The sequence below is a fragment of the Mastigoproctus giganteus genome, chromosome 3, assembly GCF_048544385.1.
Source record: "Mastigoproctus giganteus isolate SK-2022 chromosome 3, ASM4854438v1, whole genome shotgun sequence".
Lineage (NCBI taxonomy): Eukaryota > Metazoa > Arthropoda > Arachnida > Uropygi > Thelyphonidae > Mastigoproctus > Mastigoproctus giganteus.
This window is the reverse complement of record NC_143577.1, coordinates 110,453,727-110,467,133: the sequence shown is the minus strand read 5'-3', so window position 1 is coordinate 110,467,133 and position 13,407 is coordinate 110,453,727. Positions and strand designations below refer to the sequence as shown.

The following is a 13,407-nucleotide window of genomic DNA, read 5'->3' as shown; positions in this document are numbered from 1 at the left end:
TTTTCTGTGATTAACCGAAATACAGTTATATTTACTTCAGTGAATGATACAAAATATAGTTACACTTAAGTGATCGCTCAATGATGATCACTTACCTGATACTGTGTTGAACCACCATTAGCACGGATAACAGCCCCAATTCGCCAAGACTTGACTCAATTAGATTTCGGAAGACGTCCATAGGGATCTGCAGCCATGCTGCCTGCAAGGCTTTCCACTGCGTTGGAATAGATGATGGTTGTGTGTCCATACACCTCACTTTCTGTTCCAAAACATCCCACTGGTGTTCAATTGGATCGAGGTCAAGCAAATATGAAGGCCAGTCAAAATGGGTGATATCTTCGCTGTGCTCCTCGAACCACTTCAGCAGAGTACAGGCCCACATTACACGACTGCTGGTAGACCTCGCTAGTGAAACATTAGTCTATACGCACCAGGGCTCCCAGTTCTTGCCAGCAAAACATGCCCCGCAATCACCCTCCACCTGTTTCGATAGTGGACATCATGCACGATGGATCCATGGACTCGTGTTGCTTGCGCCACACACGATGGCACTCGTCGGCATGTTTCACCAGGTATTTGGACTAATCCATCTAGCACACTCGTTTTAAGCCCTCCAGCGACCAACCAGCGTGTTGTTGACACCCCTGAATTCGCAATCAACGATGACCAGCGGTAAGAAGAGGGCGTCTCTTGAGTCGTCTGCTTTGGAACCTCATAAGCATGAGTATGCGGCACATTTTCATTTGGGATATTGTTCTTGCATCCCCCATGCTATTTGCGATGTTGGCTGAGTCCGTACAACGCGCTGCTCACAGCCCCCTGTGGTAATCCTTAACCACACAGCGGCCGTGAGCAACAGTGCCCTTTCCGACACGGAAGCATCCGACGCACGAGCTCCCACAATCCTGCCCATTTGAAACTTTCGCGATATCTCTACTACATCCCATAACTGCTATTTTATCACTTTGCCTTGCAAGACCAGATGCAAATTAACACTGCTCTGGCGTAGGAAGTTGTTCGGCATTTTATACTGCGAGCTATGCGGCAGAGTCCATTACTCGTGGGTTGGACAGAATTCTGTGATCACTGAGTATAATTTAGTTATATAGTCAATTGAAAAGTAAATATAGTTATCTTCTTATCAATTAATTACTAAGATTATAAATGTATAGAACACTGATAAAATCTCTATAAGTTTAGTTTCTCTAAAGTTAGCCGTTCGGTTTAATTATAACTGAATATTTATTGCTTTTTTCCATATACTGTACTTTTGAAGTCTCTTTTCTCTCTGTATATGCATTTTTTCACAAGCGACACATGTTCACGAGTCTTACATAACAACACACGTGAAGCTGCACGGACTGTCTAAAACTAACAATACTGCATTAAAACTACGTTTAATCTACGAATTTATTTATCCCATATAAATTGTATGGAAACAAGAAATAATAATTTCCGGATTTCTATTTGTTGGATTTGAATTAAGTTTGGGTTGGCTCGACATATCTTTCTACATGAACCCAATATAAAATTTCATGAAAATCCTCCACTGAAAGTCCTTCTGTTACATGCGGACAGTCAGACGGACCGTCTGCATGTAACAGAGGCAATATGGCGAATAACACAGGCGCTTATGCATATGTGCCAACATGCCTAATAAACCCCTTAAAAATTACTCGCGTCACTGACGAGATTCGAAATCACGCCTTTTCCACTCGGTGTGGCAGAATGGTAATTATAACTACTTTGTATTCCTTAAGCGGCATGATGCGTAGGTAAACTGCGTTGTTTGAAGATGATAAAGCTCCCAGAACCGATGTCAGTATTACTCGTATATTTATTTCTGAATAATAAATATGTACATAATGGGGATCAAACGTTTCGTGGTATTTTCTTATCACTTCTTCAGTGACAGCTGTCTTTGCAATATCACCGTTACGAAAGATCACTTTGGTCACAAGCATTACTGAATTAACAAGTTCTTGTTAACTCAACAAGTTCTAGAAAGGATTCCGAGACGGACAACCATATTGGTAAGGGACGCTAATCGATGTCCATATGAAGAACGGCTTAAAAAGTGCGGTTTGCAAAGATGGGCAACTACACATCTTGGAGGGGACCTGATAGAGGTATATACGGCCCTGAAGGGAATCAAATTGAAGCTTAACCTTGAAAAATGCATAGTACTGCATATGGGTAACGTATCGACTGTGCGGTACTGTACTCAGCGTAGTGGAAATGATGAAAAACACTTGCGGGTAATTGTGCAGTCAGATATGAAGTTCTCTAATCAGCGCAGATAGGTTGCTAGGACAGCTCATGTCAATGATATACAGGAATTTTTCTAGCACGGAAAAGGAGGTGATTATTCCATTATATAAGGCAATGGTTAGACCACTTCAGCATCGCATATAGTTCTGGAAGCCTCATTTTAGGAAGGATGTAGAGCTGCTGGAGCGGGTACAGAGAAGGGCAGATTGTTGAGGCTAACAAAGGGGTGCTCTTACCAAAAAAAGTTAAAATTCTGCAAATTGCAGCTTCTGGAGACTAGACACGCCTACGAGCTGATCTGCTAGAGGTGTTTAAGGCTTTGAATGGATTGAGCAAGAGCAATGCTCATGGGATTGTTCCCCTTGCTCAGACTACACACATGAGGAGGACATATACGCAAATTAAGGAAGGATAGTTGCAGAATAGATGTGCAGAAGTTTGTCTTTAGCCAGGGGTTGTGATTGTTGGAACAGACTTCCATCTGTTTTTGTAGAGGTTGATAGGTTAAATAATTGAAGGAATTACTAGATAAAGTATTGTTGAGAATGGAAAGGTGAAATGGGAAGATTTTTTTTTTTTTTTTGCTGATGCTGTTTAAGCTTGTTTTTTTGCGTCACTTGCCACTACTAATACTAATAAAAAGAACGATTGAAGTATATTTTCACTGTCAAGACAGAGATAGAGAAGAAACCAGGGTGCACAAACACTAAATTTCGTGAGGGGCGGGATAGAAAGCTGGATCTCATGAAGTTTATTTTTGGGCCGTATCGTGTATATCATTGTAATGAATTGCCTGCAACAGTGGTCGAGGTTGATAGTTTAGTAGAGTTCAATGCAGAACTGGATAGGCAATTTCATTGGGACAGACTTGGAGATGGAATGGATAATAAAATTTTATTTAGGTCGAGGTTAATAGTTTAGTAGCGTTCAATGCAGAACTGGATAGATAATTTCATTGGGACAGACTTGGAGATAATAATTGACAGACTTGGAGATAGATGGAATGGATAATAAAATTTTATTTAATATTTTTGAAGATTCAGAAAAAGCCCGCTTCCTGGCATTATTTAGCCTTGATAATACTAATCGGTGGTAAAGCGTACGGCAAAGAACAATTTCGATAGGAATTAAGGAAAATTAATTCTCTTTAAAGGAAAACAATATGGATTCGTAAAGGGAAGATTTCCTTGGCTAATCTAACCAATTAGACCCTGTCACATTGAAAGCACCTGCAGCACCTAGAAGAAACGATCGCACCGGCATGCAAATCAGCGGGCGGATAACTTGCATTGAGATATAAAAATGATTAAAATGTGGGGCCAATCAGGAGGAGCTTCGGCTGACATAAAAGCAAAACAACCGACTTCGACAGAAAGGGGATTATCAGCCTTCGAGAGGCTGGATGGTAGCATCGTCAAATAACAGAATGTAAGGGCCGTGAAAACACCACAGTGCACGGATGTTGGCCACAATGGCTGTGGGAAGATACGACTGCTCGTAGAATCGGCAGCGAGGACGACGGAGAAGTACAGAACGGGAAGATCATCTTACCTTCGAAAAATTTACACCACACCTACTGCAACGCAACGCCGGCTACCATCCAACGAGCTGTGACATCAGCTGACTCCTCCATCACCCGCCGAACCATCGCACGCCGACTGACAGAATTTGGCCGCTGTGCACACTTGCCATTGTTTAGATTAACCCCGACTGCTGTCATACCGTAAGAGGTTATTCGCTACCTCCTACGGTATGACGTAAGAGGTACAGGATTATGATACAATCAGAAATGGTACGACTGAATGCCGAGACACTTAGCTCAGTGTATCCTCAACGGTGGTAAGTTTACACTATCATTACTCTAAGTATCCTGTTTGTATTCCTTCTGGTGCAGCAATTTCAATGTCACAGAGTGTGTTATGATGAAGTCATAAAATAGTTGGATGTAGGAAATAACTTTGACCTTATTCATCTTGACTTCGGTATAATACAGTTATACCGAAGTCGCTTTTGATACAGTTACTCATGAAAGGCTATTTATGGAGTAAATTGAGTTTACTGGTAAAACCCAATCGCTGGAACTCAATCATTAAAAGAATACAAAGGGTATCCCTAAATGGACATTCTTTGGAGTTGACCAGCGTAGCAAGTGGAATTCCTCATAGAGCAGTGACGGTACTGCTGATCAAGACATTAGTCAATGCCATTAACTTCATTAATTATATATAGACGACGATCACAGGAGAAGGTGTCCAAGTTACGCGATGGTTTGATGATAGGAACCGCGGTTCACGACAAATATCTTCAAAACGACTCGGGTTGGTTGTAGATATGGTTGCAAAATGGCAACTCAAATTTAATGCTTCTAAATGTACAGTTTTGCACCTGGAGAACAGAAATGCAGGAGTTATTTTTAAGCTAGGAGAGAGAAGTTACGAGTAGCTCAAGACGGAAAATACCGAAGGATTATGATACAATCAGAAATTATATTTTAACATGCACTTTAAACAGGCTGCTAGAAAGGCACATTTGAAAAACGTCCTATAATTTATAGGCCGTTTCCAAGTAGAGAAGATGTAACTTTCCTTCTGTATAAGACAATGGTGAAACCGTATTTGGAACATTGGTTTCAGGCCTGGAAGCCACTCTCAGAAAATCCATACAGCGTCTGAAGAATGGCAACCGGATTGATTAGGAGCACAAAGTGATGTCCATATGAAGAACCGCATAGAAGTTGCGGTCTGTAAAGCCTGAAAATTAGACAATTTGGTGGGGGAACTAAGGTGTATGAGGCCATAAAGGGGATCAGTAAAAAAGTGAACAAGTGAGTTACACTCTCACTGGTAGGAGAGAAGTGAACTAAGGAGTAAAATTCGAAAATAATCTTAGGGATTAATAGAAATCTGTCTCTCATGAAGTTTAACTTCGGGAAACATGTCGCACATCGTTTGAATAAATTACCTGCCAAGGTGACTAACTAGCAGAAACTATTACAGTAGCGTATTAAACTCAGACTGGGGAAAAACAACACACTGAAAATTACCGATTCTGATAGAGTGACAAAAAGATAAAAATTAATTGGCACTAATTCACTTCGCAAATCTTCCATTCGAAATAGTCTTGACGTCCTTCCCACAAAACTGCAAATCTTTTTAAAATTTTTTTAAAATCTTTAAAATTTTCGGCAATTAATACATCTAAAAAATAAATGCACAGAATAACAGGATGACCACATTAAGCCAATATCCTTCACTCTGTGGAAAAGTAAAATAAAAAAAAATAAGTCGGAAGGGGGAAAAACACTGTCTCTCTGCATCTAACCATAACTTAGTCTCAAGGTTCTGTGAGAAGACTAAGCGCCAAACGAGAGAAAGTGTTGTAGATGAGGCTAACCTGTTTATCTCCCTTCCACGGTAAGTAATCTAACTTCAGCTCCCATGACTAAACGAGTTATCCACCTAACTGACTTCTGCAACGTTACACTGCTTAACACTTGGCATAATGACCTCCTGGGCACAAAGCCGTGATGCATAAGGTCTCAACGCATGGAAAACTCACGTTTGTGGGAATGAAATGTTTGATACCGGGTTAAATTTGAACATTAACATTACAGAAACCTCCAGCAGATATACGCACGCTAAATTATCAACTCTACTTGACGATGCGAAAATGTTGCTTGTATTATAGTTAACAGCGTTCCGGAATGGCATGAAAGCTATCCACAATACAAATCCTGAAACGCTCCTGAGGCTTTTTAACTTCACGAGAATTTAATTAGAATATATATTTGACAAACAATCTACACAAACTGGAAGGTCTTTCTAAAATTCCTAATATAAATACAGAGGCATATATATATATATATATATAAATATATTTTTTTTTTTTACTGATCTGAGTTGAAAGAGACAAAAAGATTTACAGTTCATGTGGGCGGCAACAGACTTGAGTGGATATATTATTTATACTTAAGCCGTCTATGCTTTCCCGGCCAAGCTACTCAGCATGGCTATCTACAGGTATTAAACATATAAGTTCTTTTTAGCAAGTAAACAGAAATATTAAGTTCGATTTACACAGCACGACGGAAAGGAGAATTTTTTTTTTTTTTTTTTTGGTAGTTGTTGGCGCAACGGCTTCTGTGGCCATAATGCACCTCCCAAGGTTTTTACAGTACTTTGATCCAAGCCCGAGGCGGGATTCGAACCCGCGACCTTTGGGTTGCTAGGCAGGTACTTTACCCACCCGGCTAGTCCGGTCGGCAAAGGAAAATTTAAAATAAAGCTAGTATCTGAAGATGGTTCGTAATTAACTTATGGGCAGATCCAAGTTTTCGTATAACCTTTGGATATGAGCTCTGCATTGGCAATATTATTTCTTTTAAGTGTTAATACTGTATTTTCAAACTGCAGTTAAACTGTTCCAGTGTTTCTATTATAATGAATAAAAACACTTTATTCTGCACAGATTAATCCGTTGTTTGTAGCTGAGAATTGGCTGTTGCTGTGGACTGTACGATAAACATCGCCTCACTACGGTTTGTAGCATAACTACTCTAGCAACCACCCTACATTCGACAACTTCCATCAAGAATTAGTAAGATCAGTTCGATCGCAACCATCAGGATGCTATCTGACGCATTACTTCTTCTCCTAATCTAGGAAACAACTTCGTGAAGATGTCTCTGAACGAATACTAAGGCCATCACTGCTGTTTGGCTAAATTCGTTCAGGCTGCATCTAAGATGCAGTCTATCCGTAATTCGTTGCCTATCAACAGCTCAACCCTCTGCTCCTTATAGATGTATATTTCCCATGGATTTCGAGAGAGATCCTCGTGGGTAACATAGTTGGTATAATCACCGTCCTTCCCACACCGAGTGAAAAGACTCGAGTTCGAATCCCGCCAATGACGTGAGGAATTTTTATGGATATTTTTCACAACGTGACTGAGTTAGTCGGTCTTAGGCTAGAGTAGCGTGGTGTTTTGTTCCGGAAACTTGGATTTTTCGTCGAGCAAACAGCACAGAACATGCGCAATTTACAGATATATTAATACGACGCAGTATGGCTTAAGTTGCTCATGCGCCTAAACTCTACGACCGACCAACCATTTCGAAAGAGAAGATTTATCGCAGCAAATTCCTCAAGGAATTGAATTGAATTAAAGAAATCCTCCAGCAGTTAAGTGCCCCAGATAAACATTTGAACTGGATCATATAATGTTAGTTATACATGTAAATCGTGACATTCTGTAGATGATTATAATTTATGAAATCCATTTCTTAATGTAATTTTTACGCTTAATCCCTGTGTAATCAAAAGTTCACTTTCTCGATGGGAGCGTTGGTTTTTCTGGCAGAGTTTCTTTTTTATTTTTTTATTGTTGTTGTTAAACTCTTAGCATGTCGGCTTTTCATTTCCGCATGGTCAATACATTATCCTGGCCATATGGGAACAAGCGTTAAAAAAATAGTTCTAAAAGTAACACCAGGTGCTCGCATTCACTCACATATTTTTCAGAAGGGAAGACAAGGGGAAAAATAAAAATAAAAAAGAAACACCGATATTATTTATAGAAGAGTGGAGCAAAGATCTAACTTGAAATTGCTGAGAATTTATTTTTGTCACGATACTTTGTTTACCTGCTAATTAAAGTCTTAAGCGTTTCCGACAGCACTTCTTACATATCCCTTGTTTACCGAGAAAATATTTTTCCATAGCCTAGCTTCATCAGTGAGATGTCAATCAAGCATATTTTGCTGCACATCCTACTTATTATTATTATCATTTTTTTTAGTGATGCTCTATTAATTAAAAAAGAAAAGTTTCGATTTTCCTCGGCTTGGTTTTTCCACGCATAACAGAAAGACTAAGAGGGGGAAAAATCCTCTATGTAACGAAAACACTGATGGACTTGCTAACGGAAAACGTTCACGCATAGACTTACTACATAACTATACAACTTGAATTTCAGTGCAAGTTAAAATGGGATTACCAAAGCATTGCTAAATAGGATAGTTCACCATGTGCAACTACAGTAAAGGTATTGCCAAAAGCATAATTTATTACGCAGCTATATATTAATGAAGACATACAGAATTTATCATTCATTTTTTAAAATAATTAGTATTAGCCATATAGCGCCAAAGGCCGTTTGCAGCATTGGCCAAAGTAAAATAATAATAAACAAAATAAAAACAAATAATAATAAACATAAAAAATAAAACAGCCTGTGTGTTTCTCTGTTCACGTAAGTACCTAACAGCTTCCCTTTGAATTTCCCCAAGCTATCAGCAACCACTCATGGAGGTAACTTATTCCAGCAATTTACAACTCGCTAGATAGAAGAAAACTTTCTGCAATCTAATCTAAATTTCTTCCTAGTAATCTGCCCTCGCGGAGAACAACACAGTTGGTATGATCGCCATCCTCCCCATACCGCTTGGAAAAGACCCGAGTTTGAGTCCCGTCAATGACGGGAGGAATTTTTATGGGGCTGTTCAGGAATTTTCAGTCACTTTTTCACAACGTGGCTAGTCGATCTTAGGCGAGGGTAGCATGGTTTTTATTCTCCCCGAAACTCGGATTTTTCATCCAGAAAACAGAAAGTCGACCTCGGAACACGCAATTTACAGACAGTATACACGGAGCAATACGGCCTTAATCGCTGATGTTCCTAAAATTCTACTACAACAACATTCTTCATCATTTGAATTTAAATTCAAATAAATTCAAATGCTCACGATTATAAACGATACCGCAGTTCTGGTCTCGTTTATCTTTTAATAGTTTGGTCCTCGAATGTTCCGATTCTACCCCGCACCCTCCTTCAAAATTCGTTTTCTCCCGTTTTTCATCTCTGAAAATATAGTGACCCCACCCAAAATCAACAATGTATGATTATTGGTTTCGGCAGTGCCGTTTAAATGAGTGGGATCTGCGTGATCAACACGCAAACAGCAAAATGGATACTATGACATGATCACCTCAATCAGACATTTCTACTAATGACGATTCTCACTCTTATATGTAATGATACAAGGAATGGGATAATTAATTCTTCTTCTTCAAGGTCATGATAAATATCGTTGAGTACACTGTCCTTTTTATTAATATATATATTTTAATAACAAGTAAACTATTTATTATTATTATTATTATTATTATTATTATTATTATTATTATTATTGTAAACGTAAAGTATTGTACAACATTTATTGTAAACGAATTCTCTTGATAAATAAAATTGTATTGTATTATTATTATTATTATTATTATTATTATTATTATTGTACAAGGAAGCCTGAGGCTTTTGCTGGACCAGCCAAAAAAATTTCTTAGTTACCCTGAGAGAGAGAGAGAGAGAGAGAGAGAGAGAGAGAGAGAGAGAGAGAGAGAGAGAGAGAAGGGAATCACCAAGAGAAGAATGATGATATTAGAGAGCAAGGCTAGGATTTTTGAAAATTGTATCGCTTATCACTCTTGGAAATCAAGATTTTCTGTCTTTCACATAGCCACTAGTGCAGTTTTCCATTCTGATGGAACTATGCATTACGATCACAGTGAGCGCCATCTACTATTACACTCGGTAAATATTATCCCGTGAATCTTCATTCACAACACCCCACAATTAAAAACTAATACGCACTTTATCCAGGCTTATTCATTAAAAATAATTCAGATAATGAGAAATGCATGAGTAACGCACTCAAATGCACACAAATGCTGAATTCTTCCAAATTATCAATTACTACTATTAAAATATGATAACGCACGTGGGCCATGAATGAAACGTGATTACAACGCTATCAATAAAAAATAGTATAACAGCAACGGTTCAAACTAATCGGAACACTTAACTTTACCTTAAAAAATAAAAATTTTAAAAAGGGCAAAAGTATAATTACGATATTTATTTTACAAAAATAAATAAATGAATTCTAAAAATGCCTTTCTTTTTATTTCCTTATTTTGCGCTATCTATTTTGTGGTAAATAGTTCATTTACCGTGTAATTCAACGATAACCTACGAAACCTAACAAATTAGAATTTTACGTGTACAATATTAGCTAAAGAACATAACGCCTCATTTCTAAAAATTGGGTAGCCTTAATTCTTTGGGATTTTTCGTCCCATGCCTAGTTATCACCACATGCAGAATATTGAGTCAATGCAGAGCCAATTTTCTATGCAATAGATGCAGAAGCGCGCATTACACGCGCAGGCACAATTTTATTTATTATTTTTTTAATTTTTAATTTTACGAATGAGGTGGCAAAATCAATGATTTCGCTTTTTAAAATAGCCACGAAAAGTTGACTTTTTAGCTGTCAGTATGAATCATTTCGATTATTATTATTAATACTACATCCCAAACGAGAAAGTATAAGAAACTACAGTGCTTGGTACCATGGATTGAAGGCTGAGAGGACAAAAGATACTTGTTGACATTACACTTGAATTTCTATAGATTGTAAGTTTTCGGGAATACACTTGAAGAAAGGTTTTTACAGAGAACAGAAGTAAAAAGGATTAATGAAAATCCGAATATCCATTTCTTGAAACATTTTTGGTCTTTTTTTTTATTTTATTTTATTATTATTTTTTTTTATACTATTATTACAGGATTTCGCACCAGGCAACAAACTACCTCGTTTTGGCTTACCACCTTTCAAGTACTGTATTTTTTACTGATTATTGCTCTAACTCCCAAATGGATTTGGGCTTTAGTTAATATGGCATAAATTATAAATGAAGTAATGAAATTTTCTAAATATTCTCCATGCTTAAATAATGTGAAGTCGTCGCCGTATTGTCCAATAAGTGATGCAAGGAACAGCAGTCAGCTGGAAGGGAAAATTTGCAATCGTTCAAGGATATACACGCTAATAGTCTTCAATGAAATTGGGAAGATTAAAAAAATAACGTGAGAGAGAGAGAGAGAGGAGAATAATCGAAAAGAGACAAATATCAAACAAATATCAATTACGCAATTGACACCTTGCTGTAAAATAAATAATCAAATCCTTTAATTAAGGAAAGCAATATGAAACCTGATAGCACAACTTCCAGTGTCGGCCAATTATTAAGATTTATTGCAAAAACTTTAAAATCCAGTCACAGATGTCAGCTTCTGGTTTTACTGATTAAGATTAATAGACAATTATTATTTTATAGGTTAATTATTTACGACTTGAAAGTTGGTGTTTTCTAGACACAAACTGGCAGAGAAAACCGCGATTACTTACTAATGGCGTTTATTAACGAGTATCATTTAATAACTGCATAAATTGCGGAATCTTGCAGCTCATGTACCGACCTTGGTTCCTTGTCACAATATAAACTTAACAGCTTCACTTTCCTCCCCCGACGAATCCCAAGTGGCTGAACCCTAGCTTACTTCGTTCATAATTTGAATATATTTAAATTAGTTTACGGCTTCTATCGAAAACGCTTTCGATATAACGATTAGTATAAATAAGGACGTAGGTAACTCGAACACGAAAATATACAAATAAATAATATCTTTACTTACGGACTACAACGGACTTGGCATCCAAGGTATTCGCTAACTCCTCACACCGCTGCACTTTGACCCGCAACCTCTCGGCACGTTGCTGGACGACAGAGCACTCTGCACTAATATCTCCAAAAACATGATGAGCCAACTTGATCACGGAGGTCAACTGACGAAGACATTCCACAAGGGTGTTGTTCGACACTGCTTCCAGTTCATCTTTAACAGATTTGTCGGGAGGCAGCGTCTTCCGACTTAAACATACTGGTTCAACTTTCCACTTTCTGAACGGCATCCTGTCAAATTCCGACCGACATTTTCAACCGTACGCGTGCTCCAGCGCTCACAACGAGCACGCCGCTCCTCACCCGTTCGAACTCCACGGCATTTTCAGCGTTCCGTATGGCGTTGGCAGGTCCCACAGCTTCCACTTACCGGGCTGTTCCGACAGAAGTCGAGAATCCCCGATGTCATGGAAACAGCGAGGGAGGAGTAACAGCTTCTGTAAGAGCACCCTCAGGTGTGACACAACACATCCATCTGACGGCAAGCTTTGTACTTGGCCATCAGTGCGTATGTAGAACAGTAAGGAAAGGAACCGCCTACCTTTGGTTTACAAGGTCATCTGTGTTTATTAGTCCCTCCGGTTCGAAACTTTTTTTTAAAAGCTAATAGCTGGGTTTTTTTTTTTTTTTTTTTTTTTGTTTTACAATTAAAGACTAGCGCCAGACCGTCACTCGGCTGCACGTATAGAATTATAAAGCGTTGAAAGAAAGAAAAAAAAAAAAAAAAGAAAAGAAAAAGAATGCTAGAACGTATTAAATATATATAACTTTCTCAGAACAGCCAAAGGAACTAATTTTTACCCTGGAAGGGACTCACACATCTGTTGTTTCTTGTAATATTTAATATGCTACAGATAGCATTAAAATTCATTCTAATCATTTCCAGAAAAAAAAAATTTGGAGTGTTAAAAATTGACCTGGGAAGCAGTCCACAATCCTGAAAATATTTTAGTCTTATTTAAACGCAATAAAAAATTCAAGAGTTTAAAAAAATTCGTGTGTAATTACTCACGTAATATTCGCCGTTTCAGATTACAATTCCCACTTTATGTCAATAGGTATGCAACGATGCCATTTTCAAAATGGAGTAAATATGGTATATATTCTAAGCAGTATGCAGGGCCGTGCAAAGGTACTTGGAGGCATCGATGCAAGAGGGGTTAAGGGGCCTCGTTTATTTATTTTGAGACTTTGGTGGCTCCCTCGAATGGAGCTCCTAAATCGGGGACCCTAATGCGGCGCATCCAGCGCACCACCCATTTGCACGGCCCTGGCAGTATGTCCCTTTTCAATTAAAGCAATACAATCACCTTATCGTAATTTTAAGACGTTATCTTTTTTCAATTCTCCGATAAAGGGAAAATAGCAACAGTAAAGACTAATAGCTTCAACGTTGCACAATAATTAACGCTGCCAATATAAAACAAACTGTTTTATACTGGAACTCTTTTCCGAGTTGGAAAAGAAAAATATATATATACACAATGACGCCAGTAATTTAAAATGTGTTTAACTTTAAATGAAAGGGAGAATTTTGTAAAAGGGATTT

General features: G+C 38.1%; 1 protein-coding gene across 1 annotated transcript in view; it reads right to left on the bottom strand.

Moving 5' to 3' along the window:
• Positions 1 to 12,112, bottom strand: part of LOC150088221 (actin-binding protein WASF2-like) — a 241,434-nt gene extending 229,322 nt beyond the window's left edge. Inside the window, exon 1 of the mRNA XM_090370634.1 lies at positions 11,812 to 12,112. Coding sequence (XP_090226760.1) covers positions 11,812 to 12,088 — 277 coding nt within the window. The 5' untranslated portion in view covers positions 12,089 to 12,112. The remainder of the gene's footprint in view (positions 1 to 11,811) is intronic.
• Between the last annotated feature and the right edge of the window lie 1,295 nt (positions 12,113 to 13,407).